General features: G+C 38.7%; 1 protein-coding gene across 3 annotated transcripts in view; it reads left to right on the top strand.

The window, feature by feature from the left end:
• The window catches only part of Uggt2 (UDP-glucose glycoprotein glucosyltransferase 2), an 85,645-nt gene that overhangs the window by 10,762 nt on the left and 57,200 nt on the right, over positions 1–17,683 (top strand). For all 3 annotated transcript variants that reach the window (XR_007593294.1, XM_050150369.1, XM_050150370.1), the window contains 5 exons: positions 2,728–2,824; positions 4,336–4,405; positions 7,870–7,970; positions 11,033–11,132; positions 14,115–14,175. Coding sequence is in view for 2 of the 3 variants with exons in the window: in XM_050150369.1 (XP_050006326.1) it covers positions 2,728–2,824; positions 4,336–4,405; positions 7,870–7,970; positions 11,033–11,132; positions 14,115–14,175 (429 nt within the window). In the remaining variant the exon portion in view is untranslated. The remainder of the gene's footprint in view (positions 1–2,727; positions 2,825–4,335; positions 4,406–7,869; positions 7,971–11,032; positions 11,133–14,114; positions 14,176–17,683) is intronic.

The raw sequence follows: 17,683 nt of genomic DNA on the forward strand, positions 1-17,683 counted from the left end.
CATGTATTACTAAAGTCTTTTTCCAGTGCTCCTCACTGTTCTTATCTTTAAAATTTTATTCTTTGAGTTTAGTTAAATCAAAGCTATATACTAGTAATGAGGAAATCTTGTTAAATAATCTTACATTTTGGGGTAAACTAGAATATAGATATTTTAATAGTCCACATGAAGATTAAAAATATATAGCAAAAGCATAGGTTCATTGAGTATATATGTTTTGTAAACATTAATATATTTCAGTCATTAATTTTTCATGTACCTCTATGTCAAGTATTATTTACAAGGCAGTAATACAGAAACAGTGTTTTTTTTTCAGAAACCTACATTTTAGTGGCAGGAGGTGAAGAACCCATAGTATATTTAGATGATAATAAAGTGTTTCAGTAAAAACGTGAAGATAAAGGAGGCTCAATAAAAACGTGAAGATAAAGGAGGCTCAAATGACGGGACTGGAGTGTGCATACAAAGCATTCTATGTAACTATCTTCTTTAAAGTAGAAATTCTCAGTCATTTTCCTTTCTCTGCCAGAATAGATGTACATTCATCAATGGCAGAAACACACTGTGGGTGTAATTCTATACTCGGTGGAGCAGACCAGAGATAAGAGCCACATTCAAAGAAATGGATGTAGGAGAAAAAGTAGATATTTATCTTATTTATCTTCACTGTGCTAATGTGGCTGCCATAAGATGTGCATGTCTTTTGAGGATCTGTCTTAAATATTCTTTGGATAATATAACCAAAAATATACTTCTATAGGATCATAGTACCCATGAGGATGCTTTGCACCATTAAATTATGGCCTTCTAGTTAATGAATGACATCGTATACACTCACAGTACTATGACACAAATTTAATCAACATGTGTTTTTAATGCAAATAGACGTCTCATGCTTCCTTTTGAGCAGATGCCTTTTTTGTGGGGAAGACACAGAAATAAGATTTGTCATAGCGCTCTTGGTCTATGAGCTCTTCACTTCACAAATCCAAGCTACAAACGAGAAAGTACATAACAAATACAAATTTAATAAACATTTTTCTTTTATTATCCAGGAGACAATAACTTTTTAGTACCTATAATAGACATTGGTTATATGGAATTGCATTTCCTTTATGAACTCTGACTTGAATATTCTAAGCTACCAGCTACAATTTTGTTTGGGGGTAGCTACATGAAATTGAAAACTCTTTAGAATATTTTCAAATTTTCATATTAGTGTAATTATAAATAACTCACTTTCTACATGGTATATCTAATTGCAGTGTTCCTAAGATACTAGAAAATTAAATTTTAGTGTGAGCAGCAGTTTTAAGCACTGTGTATCTAAAGGTTATTCATACATGTTACTATTTGGAAGTAAAGAGGCCAAGAGATAGGCACTCTGCTGATAAGCCTAATCTTAAGGCTAATAAAAAACGTTAGGGGAACAATAGAGGAAAGGATGGTATGCTCCTGGAGTTTCCTGTAGGCAGAGACCCGAGATAACCACACAGAAACTATATTCATTACAGCACTGCTTGGCTAGTCTTTTAAGCATATGGAAAGCTAGCTTTTGTATCTTAAATTTCCATTATTTTGTATTTTACCTTGAGCTTCGTGGTTTACTGGTAAGGTTCTCAGGTGTCTGTCCTTGGGAGGCTGCATGACTTCTCTCTGACTCTGCCTTCCTTCTCCCAGCATTCCATTTAGTTTTCCCACCTCATTCTGTTCTGCCCTGCCACAGGCCAAAGTAGCGTCTTTATTAGCCAATGATAATAAAACATATTCACAACATACAGAGGGGAATCCCACATCAGTTTCCTTCCCTGCAGTCCATCCATACACTTGCTCTCTCACATGTAGGAGCACCAAACTGTCCCTGTGCACACTGGCTTCAAAGACACATGGCTTCTTGTAAGAATTTAGTACACTTAGACAAATTAAAACCAGCTTTCTAACCTATGGAACAGAAAGACAGGTGATGATGTCACCACATGGCAGATGGGAATTTCAGGATGGAACAGGAATGAAACAGACATCTTCCTGAAAGTCATCTGCATTGCCTCCTGCAAGAGGAAACATGACTTGCCTTGTTTGCTGGAGGACTCTCCAGGGACACTAAAATTCTGATAATCTAAATATTGCAGATAACTCAGGTGTGGTCAACTGTAGCCACTCTTTACTTTGTGGCATTTGGAATATTTTAGTTATTGAGATACTCGAAGAAGGATCTAAGCAGGGTTTCTAAGGCACTGAGTGTTTTACTGTCTGTCTGTCTGTCTGTCTCTGGTTTTTGTTATTTACTTTTGCTTACTCTCTGGCTGTCTTGTGGAGGGAAGGAGAGAAGTACGCTTTGCTGCACTGGAGCCTCTGTTAACTCTGTAGCTATGACCAGAAAATACCTTTTCCACTAAAAAATACTGAAAAGTCACGACCAAGTTTTTAGTAAGGAAGATGTCATCAACAAAATTCTTGTTCTTTGGTAGACTATGTAAGAGTCTGAGTGTCCCCCGATAATAATAATGCATAGTGGTTAAAGCCTTTTGTGTTGGGCAGGGCTGTAGCCTGGCGCTGGAGTACTGCCTCATCTGTGCACAGCCCTGGGCTCAAGCCTCAGCGCCCAACCACACGCACACATGTGTGCCTCCAGTATCAGTGATTCGCTGTAGAACCCTAATATGACACGGTACTAAGTTTAATGAAAGACACCTAATTGTCTCCTGTTTTTCTAAATGATTTGAACAGAAGCCAAGTTCACGGAAAATGCTCTTGTCTGGCTATGGAGTGGAGCTAGCAATTAAAGACACAGAATACAAAGCGTTGGATGATATCCAAGTGAAAAGTAAGATTTCTGATGTTTAAATAAGGCTCCTCTGTGTTCTTTGACAATGGTGTTCATGTAAACAGTGTATTTGGCCATGCCCGCTTCCTCCATTCTCTCTTCCAGTTCCACCTACCCACCACTCTCCTCATACATGTCCCTCCTGCAGTCACTGCTTCCTGTATGCACACATGTGTAATGTTATCCACAGGGGTAAAACAGACAACTTACCAATTATCATTCCCCCCAGAGAAGAGTGACCCTCCCTCAGCAAGCCATGCTGGGATGTTTTGCTAGTTTCATCTTGTGCGGGTGACTACATGCTTCAGTGTGCTCGTGTGTGTGACAGCCATGTCACGTATGGAGGTCAGGATCTCATAATCTTCCAGCTCATCTGTCCCTTCCTCCCCAGGAATGCTTACTGAGCCTCGAGGCGACACAGGTATTCCATCTGTAGTAGACTCGAAGAGCACTCCACAGAGCAAACGCTTTGTTAGCGTTTGAGAATTCCATGGAGTATGTTCTCATTACATCCGTCTCCTCCTCCAGCCTCCCAGAACCACACACCCTTCTCTACCCGCCCACATTTGTATTTCTTAAGAAAACTCAAGTGCAGTTTGTGCCCCATATGTCCTGGGTGTGTGGCCTGGTGTGGGAGTGTCACCCACGTCACCCACTCACCAGTGGAGCACTCTCAAAGAAAAGTGGCACACTCCCTTTCCCAGCAGCTCCTAGTCCATCAGAGCCAGAGCTCTGTTTCCCTTTCTGGTCCATTCATGGTGTGCCTTTGTTGAGAAAGTTTTCCTCCCTTTATCAAAGTTGTCCATTTGACTTTCTCTTTTCCTACCAAGTGTGATATTTATCATTAGTGTCTTTTTCCAGGTATCTATCCCATCAGAAATCATAATAGACAGCAAAGTTTACCCAGTTATTGGATTCAGACAGTATTTGGCCAATGTATGACTAAATCAGGGCACCCTGCATTTGTGCTGTAGCCCAGAGACCCCAGGCTTCAGCAGAACGAGGAAGGCGCAAATGCCTGCTGAGTCTTAATCAGCGGGGTGAAGAGCGAGCCGGTACACTCCTCCCATATGTGGCAGAGGGTAAATGAGTACAATGAAGACCATTGTTTGTGGCCATGACCGTGGGGTCTTTCTAAAGACCCCTTGACGACCTTTAGATTGCTTAAATTGTGCAAAATCTCACATTTGTTAGGGTGTGGATCTACCATCAGACCTGAAAGTGTAAGCCAGGATTTCTTCTGTGTCCTTTGTCTCAATCATTTTGGTTTATAAAATAGAAAGTTGCTATAAAGTAATCTATGACATTCTTTGTGTTTATGAAATATTTAACCATCTAAGCCCATTTTTTACAATAGAGCACATTTATTTAGGATTATAATATAGGCACATGCACATACATTAACCTTGTGAATGAGAAAAAAAGCAATGTAAAACTAATAGAATTCGTTTTATTGGGAATTCTATGTTTTTTTCCCAGCCTACAAATACTTGTTTCTTCCTTTCATGCAGCTGTGAGTGATGCCGCTGCAGAGGAGACTGACGCAGATGAAGTTCAAGGATTTCTCTTTGGGAAGCTAAAGTGAGTCTGAACAGACATGAAATGTGTTATTATGCACTTTACCTCTGAAAGTAGTTAATGTGGTATGTCATGTTACCACATGTTCTTTATATATACTGTCTTAGTTTGCGTTTCTGTTGCTGGGATGAAACACCATGACCAAAAGCAAGTTGGGGGGAAAAAGGCTTATTTGTCATACACTTCCACCTTATAGTGATCACTGAAGGAAGTCAGGACAGGAACTCAAGCAAGGCAGGAACCTGGAGGCAGGAGCTGATGCAGAGGCCATAGAGGAGTGCTTCGTACTGGCTTGTTCCCCATAGCTTGCTCAGCCTGCTTTCTTATAGAACTCAGGACCACCAGCATAGGGAGGGCACTTATCTATCACTGACCAGTGAGATTAAGAAAATGCCCCACATCTGGATTTTATGGAGGCCTTTTCTCAGTTAAGGTTCCCTCCTCTCAGAGAGCTCTGCTTTGTGTCAGCAAGTTGACATAAAACTACAAGTGCACATACCATTTGAGATGCACAGTATTGTTTTTAGTTATTAAGGAATTTACAGACAGCTAATGTCAAAAACCAGAGAAAGCAAACACGAAAAACACAAAAAATTAAAATAATCACCAATTCCACAACTAGGACATAACTGTCACTGCCATGGTGTTAGCCGTGAGTCTTCCCGCCCTTTCTGCACCTGTTCTACACGGTGGAGCTGTAGTGTGCACCTGCTGTCCCAGTGTACTAGGAGAGAACTGCCCCACTGGATGGGACTTTACATTTTTCGTCACGTTTCCATTGGGTGTTTTAAAGTACCCAGTCATGTACATCTCCAATTTTTCTTGCCACAACTTTCAGAAAAAAAAAGTCAAAATATTTGTATTTCTTGAGTTTTATACATTTTTATAAATTTCCATCCTAAGATTTGCTACCATATCTGCAATAGCACATGAATGTATCTGTTTCCTAGAGCTGTGCTAACAACATGCTATGTTTAACGTTTGTGTCCGTGAGTGGAGTGAGTCTTTACAATTATTTCACTGGACTGAGAGCTCTGCAGTCTGAAATCAGGGACAGTAGGCTAGTGACAGTTTGTTGCAAAGATTAGTTTCTCTATGCATACTTATTGGACTTTGAGATTCTTCTCCAATAAATTACTTATTCCTGATCTTTGCTTTTTTTTCTTGATGTATTTTTGCCAGGAATTGAAACATTTTTCTGTGTATTGAATTATTTACTATCAAACTTAATTTTCTTATTAATGTTTGAAATTGAAATATGTTCAATATGCTATTGTGTCTAAATTAGAATTTGGGATTCCTTTTCTAGTATGGCATTGCATCCCCAAAATAGTTAGCAAAATAGAAATTGGAACTTCCAATGACTTGCATTTTCCCCTCTTTAATCAGAAAAAGATAGTTCTATAAACAAAACCCCCAATTTTATAGACCAAGCTAAACCTTAAAACAATGGAATAATAAACCTAGCAAGTGAATGGGTTAGCTATCAGATTACGGTGTCCTGTGCTGCCAGTCAGCCAGCCCTTCTGTCTCAGTGAGCGCCCGCTCCTGCAGAGTCGGCTAGCGAACCTAGAATAGGGATCGTCAAGGCCAAAGAAATGTCGGATGAAAGCAACTGAGTCAGAAGACACAGGGTAGAATTGAGAGGTCTGTTTGGTCATGTCAAAACAGCCAAACAGCCCAGAGTTTATCTCAAAATATGCTTATATGCAAAAGCAGAACAAAGCCCAGCATAGCCAGTCAGTCAGTCTCTAACTACAAGAGCATCCCTGCCCTTGAGTGAGCGGCCTCCTATACCATATGCTTGCTGCTCCAGTACAGCCTGACTATCTAGGTTGACATTCCTGAGGTTTGGCGTTGACAGTAGTCTCTCTACTAGATAGAGCTCTTTTCCTACGGGCTAAGTCAGAAGTCCCCCACAGCCTTCAAAGTTATTGGAAAAGCAGAGCAGACAAGCTTGAACACAAGACTCTAGATGGAAACTGAGCTGTCTGTGTGCCCCCACAATTAGTTACTGTTCTACTGGGGTAAAGAGACACCATAACTAGGGAAACTCTTTGAAACGGTTTAATTGGAACTTGCTTACTATTTCAGAGATTTAATCCATTTTCATCATGCCTGGAGCTTGACAGCAGGCAGCCGTGATGCTGCGGAAATAGCTCAGAGCTACATCCTGATCTGCAGGCAGAGAGAGGTGGGGGGGGGGCGGTTTCAACACTGGGCTTGGCCTGGGCTTCTAAACCCTCAAAGCCCACCCCCAGGGACACACTTCTCCAGTAAGGGCACACCTACTCGTATGCATGCAACAAGACCACGCCTCCTAATCCTTCTCATGTAGTGCCACTCCTGACGACTAAACATTCAAATCTATGAGCCCTGGGGGGCATTCCTATTCAAACCACCACACACACTATTCCTGTGTGGTTAACAAATATTTCTCCATTTTAGTATTAGATAATGTTGGGTTCGTTTTTATTAAACTTTTTCCAATACATAAATGTTTCTATTTGAGGCTATTTAATATCTAAGCACAATATCAACTAGGGAGATAAAACAGAAACATTAAAAAAGACACACACCCCAAAAAATAAAACATGGAAAGAGTCCCCCAGAATTCAAGAGGCAGCACATTCCCCTGATTTGAGCAAACACTTCACTTCATCCTTTCAATCTCATATGCTGTGACAATCTGGAGTATATGAAATAATACTGATGCAGATATATTAACTAGGTGGCTTTGTCTTTCCTTAAAATAAATATTTGAAATAGAGGCTTTTCTATAATCAGGGAAAACTTGCCTTTTCTCTGTGTTTCTATATATCCCGTGATTCTTGGTGTTTCACTGTTAGACACTGACTAGTACCTAGGAAATAACTGTGAACCTAAAACTTGATCCCACGAGCAATGCAGAAAAGATAATGTTTATACAATGTATAGTAAAATTCCATTTCATTATCTTATTCTTTGCTAATCCGCTAAAGATGCTTATGTGTTTACAGAGTTCCCTTACTTGAGCTTTCTGTGTAGGTCAGAGGTGATACTTTAAAGAACTAGAACAAACTCCAAGGCTGCGTAAGAAGAGTCTTGTGCATTGCTGTGGGAATATTATTTGTCTTTAGTTGTAAAATTGTTTCTGTTTTCAAATATAGAAACAATGCTTATAATTTTTAAGTCATTGAAATAAAATGTAAAAGTTGGTAATTCAGTTGGCTTCCTTACATCCTTACAGGTATTATTATAATTGAGAATCCATGCCTCCCATACTTTTTGTTTTATATATATTAAAGGGAGACATGTTTATCTTATTCATTAAGTTTGTGTTTATTGCTATATCACAATCTATTATTATCTGAATTCTGAATGATTAAACTTCTTTCTAATTAAAGAAAAGAATTTCAAAAGTATATTACTTATATCACAATTTATGGTAAGTGATGACAATTAACATACTTAATATTCTTATGCAGAGAAATATATTCCGACCTTAAGGATAATCTGACAGTATTCCAGAAGTACCTGATTGAGAGCAGCAAAGCAATGATGCCTTTGAAGGTCTGGGAGTTACAAGGTACAGTGCTGGGCATGCTTCTAACATTGCGCTTTCTTAGCAGACCTCTATTCCATTGTGTCTTTCAAACACCATCTTAATATGATAGCTTTATTGAGACATATAACTGACACATTATAAGATTCACCCCGGCTAAGCTGTATTGTTGAGTGGATTTTAATGCTTTTTCAGAGTTCTGCTGCAGTTACCACAGCCAGGTTCAGAATATTTCCATCATTCCAGAAACCATACTCTGTATTCACTAACAATTTTACATACACACATACCCCAGAGAGCCTCGCCAAGTGTATGAATGGCTCTGGAGCTAGAATGATAGGAAATCAGCACTTCTATACACACATGCATGCAGGCACACATGCACACACACAGAGATACATACACAATATACACATGCACACACACAAATACATACACATACACACAGGCATGCATGCACACACAGAGATTTATATACACACATATACACAAGAACACACACAAAGACACACTCACAGTTTATTTTCCCAATCCCTAGAGATAGGTGAGGAGTTTCCTTTTCAACAATTAAAAGGCTACTCCTTAGAATTTCTTCTAGGTTGAGACTCTGCTTTAGTGTCCCAGCAGCCCAGACCCGAATAATCACATAGAAACTTTATTAGTTACAGTTTGGCCAATAGCTTAGGCATATTCATAGCTAGCTCTTAGATATTAAATTAGCCCATTTCTCTTGATCTGTGTACCAGCACAAATCTGTGGCCTTTAGGTAAGGTTCCAGTGTCTTTCTCCTTCGGCAGTTACATGGCATCTCCCTGACTCTGCCTTCATTCTCCCTGAATTCAATTTAGTTTTCCCCACCTAGCTGTGTTCTGCCCTGCCATAAGCTAAAGCAGCTTTTTTATTAACCAAAGGTAACAAAACATATTCACACCATACTGAGGGGAATTACACATCAATTTTCTTGACAAAATAGCATATATAATGCAAAAATATTTTACTTTTGCCTGAAATATTTGGCAGAATCTTTCATATAAGCTTTCCTATTTCACTTTAACATTGAGCTTCTGAAGCTAGGTCCTCTCACATGTTATATAAAAATATTACTAGTTTGATATGCTAAGTGAAGGATTTTTAGTCCACACTAATTCTTATACTGCATCATACACAATCAAGTTTAAGTTTATTTAATAGACCTTTGAAGATCACATTTTAAAACTATGGTAGAATTCACAAGACTAAGGTTCTATAACTTCTATACTTAACTACATAATACGTGGCGTTCTTTCAATTACTTTATAGAACATCATTCACCAGGAGGTGATATCTTAAGTACATATTTATGACACTATCACACTGAAAATAATCTTTGAAATGACACAGGCTTTTTTCTTCCTGTACTGTTGCTATAGCACACAGTGTCATTGTTTCCTGCCTCCTTGTCCATCCTCCACTCCCTCCCCTCATGTAGTAATCTTCGGAAAGGTGTTTCCTCAGAGGGAGGCTTGTAAAATTGCCCATTGTGTTTCATCATTAGAACAGAGACATTAATGAACACTGATAGTTTCACTGTAGCACTGGAGCTAGAAACAATTGAGGATGCTAAGGAAATCGTGGTGAACATTAATTCAGCTGGTACATGATACAGCTGGTGTAAACTCTAGTTCTTAGCCTCTGCCCTCCCCTGGAGACGACCCTGATGGCGTGTTTTTCTAGACTCTGCCCTCCCCTGGAGACTACCCTGATGGCGTGTTTGTCTAGACTCTGCCCCCCCCTGGAGACTACCCTGATGGCGTGTTTGTCTAGACTCTGCCCTCCCCTGGAGACGACCCTGATGGCGTGTTTGTCTAGACTCTGCCCTCCCCTGGAGACGACCCTGATGGCGTGTTTGTCTAGATTTGCCTCCACCTGATTGAGATTTGCACATAGACGACATGGAAACAGAAACCGTGTTATTCCAAAGTAGCTTCTTTAACCACTGTTTGAGAAATCAAAGATTCTTCTTCTAGTGAGATGTTTCAAAGCAGCGAAATTAAGTAACGAAAGAATTTGACTTTAAAATATCCCTCACTCTTGAAAATGGGGTTAAGCTTATTATTTCTAACATGCTTGAAAGTGCCTATGGCCAGCTGCATAGGTTTTCCTTGCAACACAGCTATTACTTCAGGAAAAATAATGCTAATTATAAATTTTAGCCTTACTTCAGCATAAGCATATCTAAAGAGATATGATTGTTTAGATATAAACAATATCTAAAGAGAAAGTTAATGTATTGAGTTAAATCCTCTTTAATAGTTATCTTAATAATTGTCTCTTTGGGGCACCCTTTATTCCCTTTGTTTTTCTTTTTTTTTTTTTTCTTTGTTATTTTGGAGAGTAGACGTTGAGCCTGAGTCCAGGGACATTCATGTGACAGGCCAGCACTCTGCTCCTGAGCTACATCCCTAGTCTCTGTTACCATTTCATACCTGGATAGAATGAGTTCTAGTCACTTTCTCTCTCTACCGAGTCTACTGAAGCCCTTCCCTCCTTCTCTCTCTCTCTCTCTCTCTCTCTCTCTCTCTCTCTCTCTCTCTCTCTCTCTCTCTCTCTCTCTCTCTCTCTCTCCATCCGACTAGTTTAATTAGGGTTGTTTGCATGAGCATGGTGCTGTTATTTACTGGCTCATGGCCAGGTTAGCAGTGGCTCTAGCACTGAGAACTGTGTTACCTACCCCAGTAGTCATTACCTTGCCCTGTTTCTCTTCTCATCAAAGCCTTTGTCATGTATTTCATTCATCCTAAGTATAGAAAAATATGGCCTTATGTTTTATGACAGAAGCCAATTATTTGTGTCTGCATGTGTCTTTTTTATATTAATTTGTGAAAAACAGATAAGTATTAAATGACTCATTTATAAAAGTCTAAATCATACTCTAATTTAACTTGAGGAGAAGCTTCTCATCTAAAAGTTTTTAAGCTGCTAAATAGAATACAGTCAGCACCCATGTGCCCGTGGGAAAAATGGCGGGGGGGGGGCTGCAGAGTGGGAAGGTCCAAGGCTGTGACATTTCAGCAGATCACCAGTGATTCTGATTCTTTTTCTTCTAGATCTTAGTTTTCAAGCAGCTTCTCAAATAATGTCCACTCCTGTTTATGATGCCATAAAATTGATGAAAGATATTGCGCAGAACTTCCCCATAAAAGCCAGGTATGTTAAGCTCTATTGGTGTGATTATAAGCAGGTCTCTTTCCACTAAGTGAATGCATGAAAACAACTGATTTCCTAACATGAAGATATTAATTCTAGCTTTTCAAAACTTAGGGTTCTTCATTGTTTATCTTTAGTTTTTACTAGAGCAAAATATTAGGTCTTATATGCATGTATATTGTACTGCTAAGAGAACTATTAAATTGGAGGCTAAATAAAAATTATTTTTTAAAATTGTTTTAATAAAAATCATGATTAAGAAAATATTTTTGATCAACAAATAGTAAGAAAATATTTTTTTATTCTTTCATGATAAAAAAGTATTATTCTAAACAAGTGATCTGTACCCTCAGTATTGCCAAATTATTTTCTTGTGTTTTGGATTTCAAAATTAGTAATCTTTCAAATGTATAGAAAATTTATATAATACCTTTTTCTAGTAAGCTATGTAATTGAAGTGTTTGCAGGAAATATTGGCTACCATTAAACATACTTTTCATTTCAATATATAATTTATTTGCATATTCATAGTGAACCAGGATACAATCTCAGATTTTGTGGTGATTTACAAAATAACAAAACTTTGATGAGTATATATTTTGTATTTTGGTTTTTTTTAAATTTTTTATTACTTTAAATAATACCAATCAAAGTTTCCACTTTTCCCCTCCTCCTACTTCCCTCCATCTCCCTCCCTCCTTCTCCATCCTCCTCCTCCAGTCCTAAAAGAGGGCAGGGTACCCTGCCCTGTGGGAAGTCCAAGGCCCTTTCCACTACATCCAGGCTTAGGAAGCTATGCATCCAAATAGAATAGGATCCCAAAAAGCCAGTACATGCAGTAGAGACAAACCCCAGTGCCATTATCATTGGCTTCTCAGTCTGCCGAAATTGTCAGCTACATTCAGAGGGTCCAGTATGATCCCATGCTCGTTCAGTCCCAGTCCAGCTGGCTTTGGTGAGCTCCCATTAGCTCAGGCACACTGTCCTAGAGGGTAGACCAACCCCTTGCGGTGCTGACTTCCTTGCTCATATTCTTCCTCCTTCTGCTCTTCAACTGGACCTTGGGAGTTCAGTCCAGTGCTCCTATGTGTCTCTGTCTCTTATCTGCATCTGTCACCGGGCGAAGGTTCTATGGTGATATTCGGGATAGTCACCAGTCTGACTACAGAACAAGGCCAGTTCAGGCATCTTCTCCTCCACTGTCCAGGGTCCTAGCTGGGGTCATCCCTAGGGGATGAGTCTGTATTTTGATTAGGAATGACCAAGTATAATATTATAGGTAAAAAATGAAATTAAGTAAATAGTTTGATATTAAATAAATATAAACGTATATTGAGAAAGAAGAAACACACAAGTCACACGTGTGTACGAAATAGTACTGCCCTGAGGACTGGGAACAGCTTGTTCTCTGGCTTATCTTTTTCAGGATCGAGAGCTAAGTCTTTTTTCTCAAATACCATTTTGTCCATTTATTTATAGTTTAAATGAAAGATTCTTTAGTGAAGGTTTACATTTGAAAGATAGACAAACGGTGTCTGTTGGACACAAGAGATCCCAAATATGTGCCATGGCCTCTAAAAATAGAAAAGTTTGTAATTTTCTTTTTTTAATTTTTTGAGATAGGTTCTTGCTGTGTGGCCCAAGCTGATCTCAAATCCTCTATTCTACTGCCTCATCATCTTTGGTAGGGAGAATTACAAGGCTTCACCATGATGCCTGCTTAAGTGACTTTGATTACTATACTAATTGTAAAAAATGGGGAGTTTCATTGTGAAATATTAGCATAATGTGCTTTAATAATATCTACACTTCTGACACAGCCACTTTAAACAGAGGAGTGTGAGAAGTTAACACTGTTCATATCTAAAGCATGAAATTGTGTGTGTGAAAATATATACTTAGCCACATGACTTTTAATTAATAGTAACTTTTGAAATTACCTCACATATAAAGAATAATTTCAATTTTGATAAGACAGTTAACTATCAAATGCTGCACAGTAAGTATGAGCCACCATAGCCCCTAACAGGCTTCACTTTAGAGCATTTTCTTTTATGCATACATGAACAGATATAATAATAACACTTTTAGGTATTTTCCAGGTTGAAAACAACTATAGAAAATCTATATTTAGTTCTGTCTTGAAGTTAACAGAGAATGACAGCATCCTCCAGAGTGGCAGGTGTGGCTGATGTAGTCATCCCTCCCGACCTCTGGGTACCACATCTGAGAATGGATGAATACATTTGAAAAAACTTGAAAGATGACATCTCTATAGTTTTTCTAAATAATATAGTATATGAACTATTTATATAAGAGAATATTAGGTATGCTAAATAGTCTATATAGTTTATAATATGCAGGATTATATATGTAGGTTATATGCAATTAAACATTTTTGTTTTTATTTTTTGTTGTTGGGATTTTTTTTAGATTTTTGTTTGGTTGTTTGTTTGTTTGTTTTTTTTCAGACAGGGTTTTTCTATGTAGCTTTGGAGCCTGGCCTGGAACTTGCTCTGTAGACCAGGCTGGCCTTGAACTCACAGAGACACAAACCATTTTTAATAATGATTGTGATCATTCCCCCCCCATGATTTTTTGTTTTTATTGGAAATCCAGGAATCAATCCTCCATTTATACCAATGGGTGATTGTGTTTCCTATATTGGTTAATCCCAGACTAATCAAAATGCTTATGTAATTTGCTGCTCTGGAAACGAAGGCAGTGGTAGATACGTTATGATAATACTTGGTGCATATTGTGGACGTTATGAAATTCTGTGTCTTCATTCCACATGAGGAAATGCAAGGTCAAATAAACATGGTGACATTGTCTGTTAGGCCAGGGGAGTGTCCTCTTGGAGCACTTGGAAACTGAGTGTTTTCTAAAGTGTTGTATTACAGTGAGTTAATGATTATTCCTAAACACTTCAGGAAGAATTAATTCTATTCATTGTATTAAGTAATGTATTTATTTTCTCAGATTTCTGACAAGGATTGCTGTAAATGAACTAATGAGAAAGGAAATACAGGAAAATCAAAAGGTTTGTTCTGAATTTCTTAAAACACTTTTATTTACATATTAATTCACTTTTTCACAAGTTAGATCTTTCATTTTAATAAAGAACAGTATTAGAGCTTTTTAATGTTGAAATAGTTGAGAAAAAAGTAGTGGAGTAACACTGGGCATATGAGCACATGCTCAGAGTCCTTAGCACACAAACAGACTCCAGGTTACTTAGGCTTTGCTGGTGGTGGTGGTGGTTTAGTCTGTTATTGTTTGTACTTGAGATGTTGTTGTTCATTTGTTTGGATTTGGGGCATTTTTGTTTTGTCCTGTTTTGTTTTGTTTTGTTTGAGTGGAAGCACATGGAGTTGAGAAGGTGGGGAGCTGGAGAGAATCTAGGAGGAATTAGGGAGGGAAAGAATATGATCAAAATATGTTTTCTGAAAACTTTTTAAAAGTCAATAAATACAAAACGTAGTCCAGCCCTTTCGTTTTTAGACTGTACTTTATGTAGTACATACAGCGGTCTAGCTGATCTTTGCAGAGTTCCTAGTGTCCTTCCGACTCCAGACTTTCTCCTCCATAGCACTTTCCCTCCTCACGGAGTGCAGCTAATTGAGTTTTTATACCAATTCTAAGGCTTAGAAGTCATAAATAGTGTTAGACTACTATAATATTATTAGTTCCAGTAACAAATAAGACATAGTTGATGCATAGTTTGATAAGGTTGTTTCAAATGATCTGTTGACATTTAAACATCAAATTATGCCGATTGTGTTAGTACTCACGGTTGTATGTCGATAGTTCTGTGATTGTGTTAGTACTCACGGTTGTATGTCGATAGTTCTGTGATTGTGTTAGTACTAACGGTTGTATGTCGATAGTTCTGTGATTGTGTTAGTACTAACGGTTGTATGTCGATAGTTCTGTGATTGTGTTAGTACTAACGGTTGTATGTCGATAGTTCTGTGATTGTGTTAGTACTTACGGTTTATGTCGATAGTTTTGTTGCTGGTCATAGCCTAGCTCCATGACATGTAATAGTTTCACTTTTAGGTAGTATAATACCAGCTCATCGTGCCCTAAACAGTATTAATTTATTTTTCTCACATGAAAAGGTGTCTTAAAGTCTCTATCACTGATGACTTGGCTCTGGCACTCCACAATGACAGGAAGTGGTTATAAAACACCAACTGGCTTTCTGGGTAATAAGATGGCAGCCACAACTTGAGACTGTATTTAGAGACAGATCCCAGACGAATGTTTATAGCCACATTCATCCTCACTGAAGCTTCCCTGAGTACTTGAACAGACTTTGACATGTATCTCATGGACCAGGATCCTGTCACATGGCCGTTTCTAGCTGTAAGAGAAGCTAAAAAAGCTAATATTTATTCTTCTGGTAATGGAGGGTAGCAGATTCCTGGGCTAGGGCGATGAGGCCTCTCAGCCATACTAGTACTTCTGTGTCAGTTTGAAGGATGAGAACTGAATTGAAGACACCTAATTTTTGACAAGGAAGTCAAAATTTTACAATGGGAAATAAAAAGCATCTTCAACAAATGGTACTGGCATAACTGGATATCAACATGTAGAAGAATGAAAATATATCCATATCTATCGCCATGTACAAGCTTTAAGTCCAAGTAGATCAAAGACCTCAACATAATCCAGCCACACTGAACCTCATTGAAGAGAAAGTGGGAAGTAGCCTTGAATGCATTGGCACAAGAGATCTCTTCCTAAATATAACACCAGTATCACAGACACTGAGAGCAAAAATAAATGGGACCTCCTGAAACTGAAAAGCTTTTGTAAGGCAAAGGGCATGGTAAATAAGACAAAATGGCTGCCTTCAGAATAAGAAACGATCTTCACCAACCCCACATCTGATAGAGGGCTGATCTCTAAAATATATACTAAAGAAACTAGACATCAAAATACCAAGTAGTCCAAATTTTAAAAAATGCAGTACAGATCTAAACAGAATTCTCAACAGAAGAATCTCAAATGGTTGAAATATACTTAAAGAATTGTTCAATATCTTTAGTCAATCAGGGAAATGCAAATCAAAATGACTCTGAAATACCATCTTACACCTGTCAGAATGGCTAAGATCAAAAACACTGATGACAGCTTATGCTAAGGAGGATGTGGAGTAAGGATAACATTTCTCCATTGCTGGTGGGAGTGCAAACTTGTACAACCACTTTGGAAATCAGTATGGTGGTATCTCGGAAAATTGGGAATCAATCTACCTCAAGACTCAACATTACCACTCTTGGGAATATACCCAAAGGATGTATTTTCATACCACAAGGATATTTGCTCAACCATGTTCATAGTAGCATTATTTATAATAGCCAGAACCTGGAAATAACCTAGATGCCCCCTCAATTGAAGAATGAATAATGAAAATGTGGTATATTTACAGAATGGAATATTGAAATAAATGGTAAAAGAAAATCTTGAAATTTGCAGGCAGATAGATGAAACTAGAGAAAACCATCCTGAGTGAGGTAGCTGAGAGACAGAAAGACAAATATGATATGTGCTCACTCCTAAGTGGATATTAGAAATAAAGAAAATGATAACCAGGCTATAGTCCACAACCCCTAAGAAGCTAGGTAGGAAGGAGGATCCTAAGAGAGACATGCATGAATGCCCCAGGAAAGGCAAATAAGAATTCCTGAATGAGGAGCATGGGAGGAAGGGAGGGAGGAATGAAGGGGAGGGGAGGAGAACATGAGGGAACAGGATGACTGAGCTGGTGGAGAGACAGAAAGAGGGGTCATATGGAGAAACCTGGTGCTAAGAAATATCCAGGAATCCACAAGGATGACCCCAGCTAAGACTCCAAGCAATAGTGGAGAGGGTGCCTGAACTGGCCTTCCTCTGTAATCAGATTGATGACTACCTTAGTTGTCATTATAGAACCTTCATCTGAAGATGAAGAGATCCACAGCTAAGCACTGGACCAAACTCCTAGAATCCAGTCAAAGAAAGGAAGGACGGATTATATGAGCAATGTGGGGGAAACCCACAGAGACAGCTGACCCGAGCTAGTGGGAGCTTGCTGGCTCTGGATTGACAGCTGGGGAACCCACCTAGGACCAAACTAAGCCCTCTGAATGTGAGAGACAGTTGTGTGGCAGGTCTTTTAGTGATATCTAAAGGGCCTGTACAAGCTTACACTCCCACCAGCAGTGCAGAAGTGTTCCCTTTACCTCATATCCTTTCCAGCATTAATTGTCATCACTGTTTTTGATCTTGGCCATTCCTAGAGGTGTAAGATGGAATCTCAGAGTTGTTTTGATTTGCATTTTGGTGCCGGGTTTTTATTAATCAGACCAACTAGAACTTGTGCAGCAGACTTTTGTACTTTATAGTTGGTGTCAGGGAGGGACAGAGCTACAAATGACAACAGACTTCTCAAAAAGAACATTCAACATGAAAAATCATTTGTACATGTGGAATATTCAAGGTGAAAAAGGCGGTCTTCAGGTAGAGATGTACATGCAGAGGACAAGGAACAGTGGACATGA

The sequence above is a fragment of the Alexandromys fortis genome, unplaced genomic scaffold, assembly GCF_014885135.2.
Source record: "Alexandromys fortis isolate MF-2015 unplaced genomic scaffold, M_Fortis_MF-2015_v1.1 scaffold_66, whole genome shotgun sequence".
Taxonomy (NCBI): domain Eukaryota; kingdom Metazoa; phylum Chordata; class Mammalia; order Rodentia; family Cricetidae; genus Alexandromys; species Alexandromys fortis.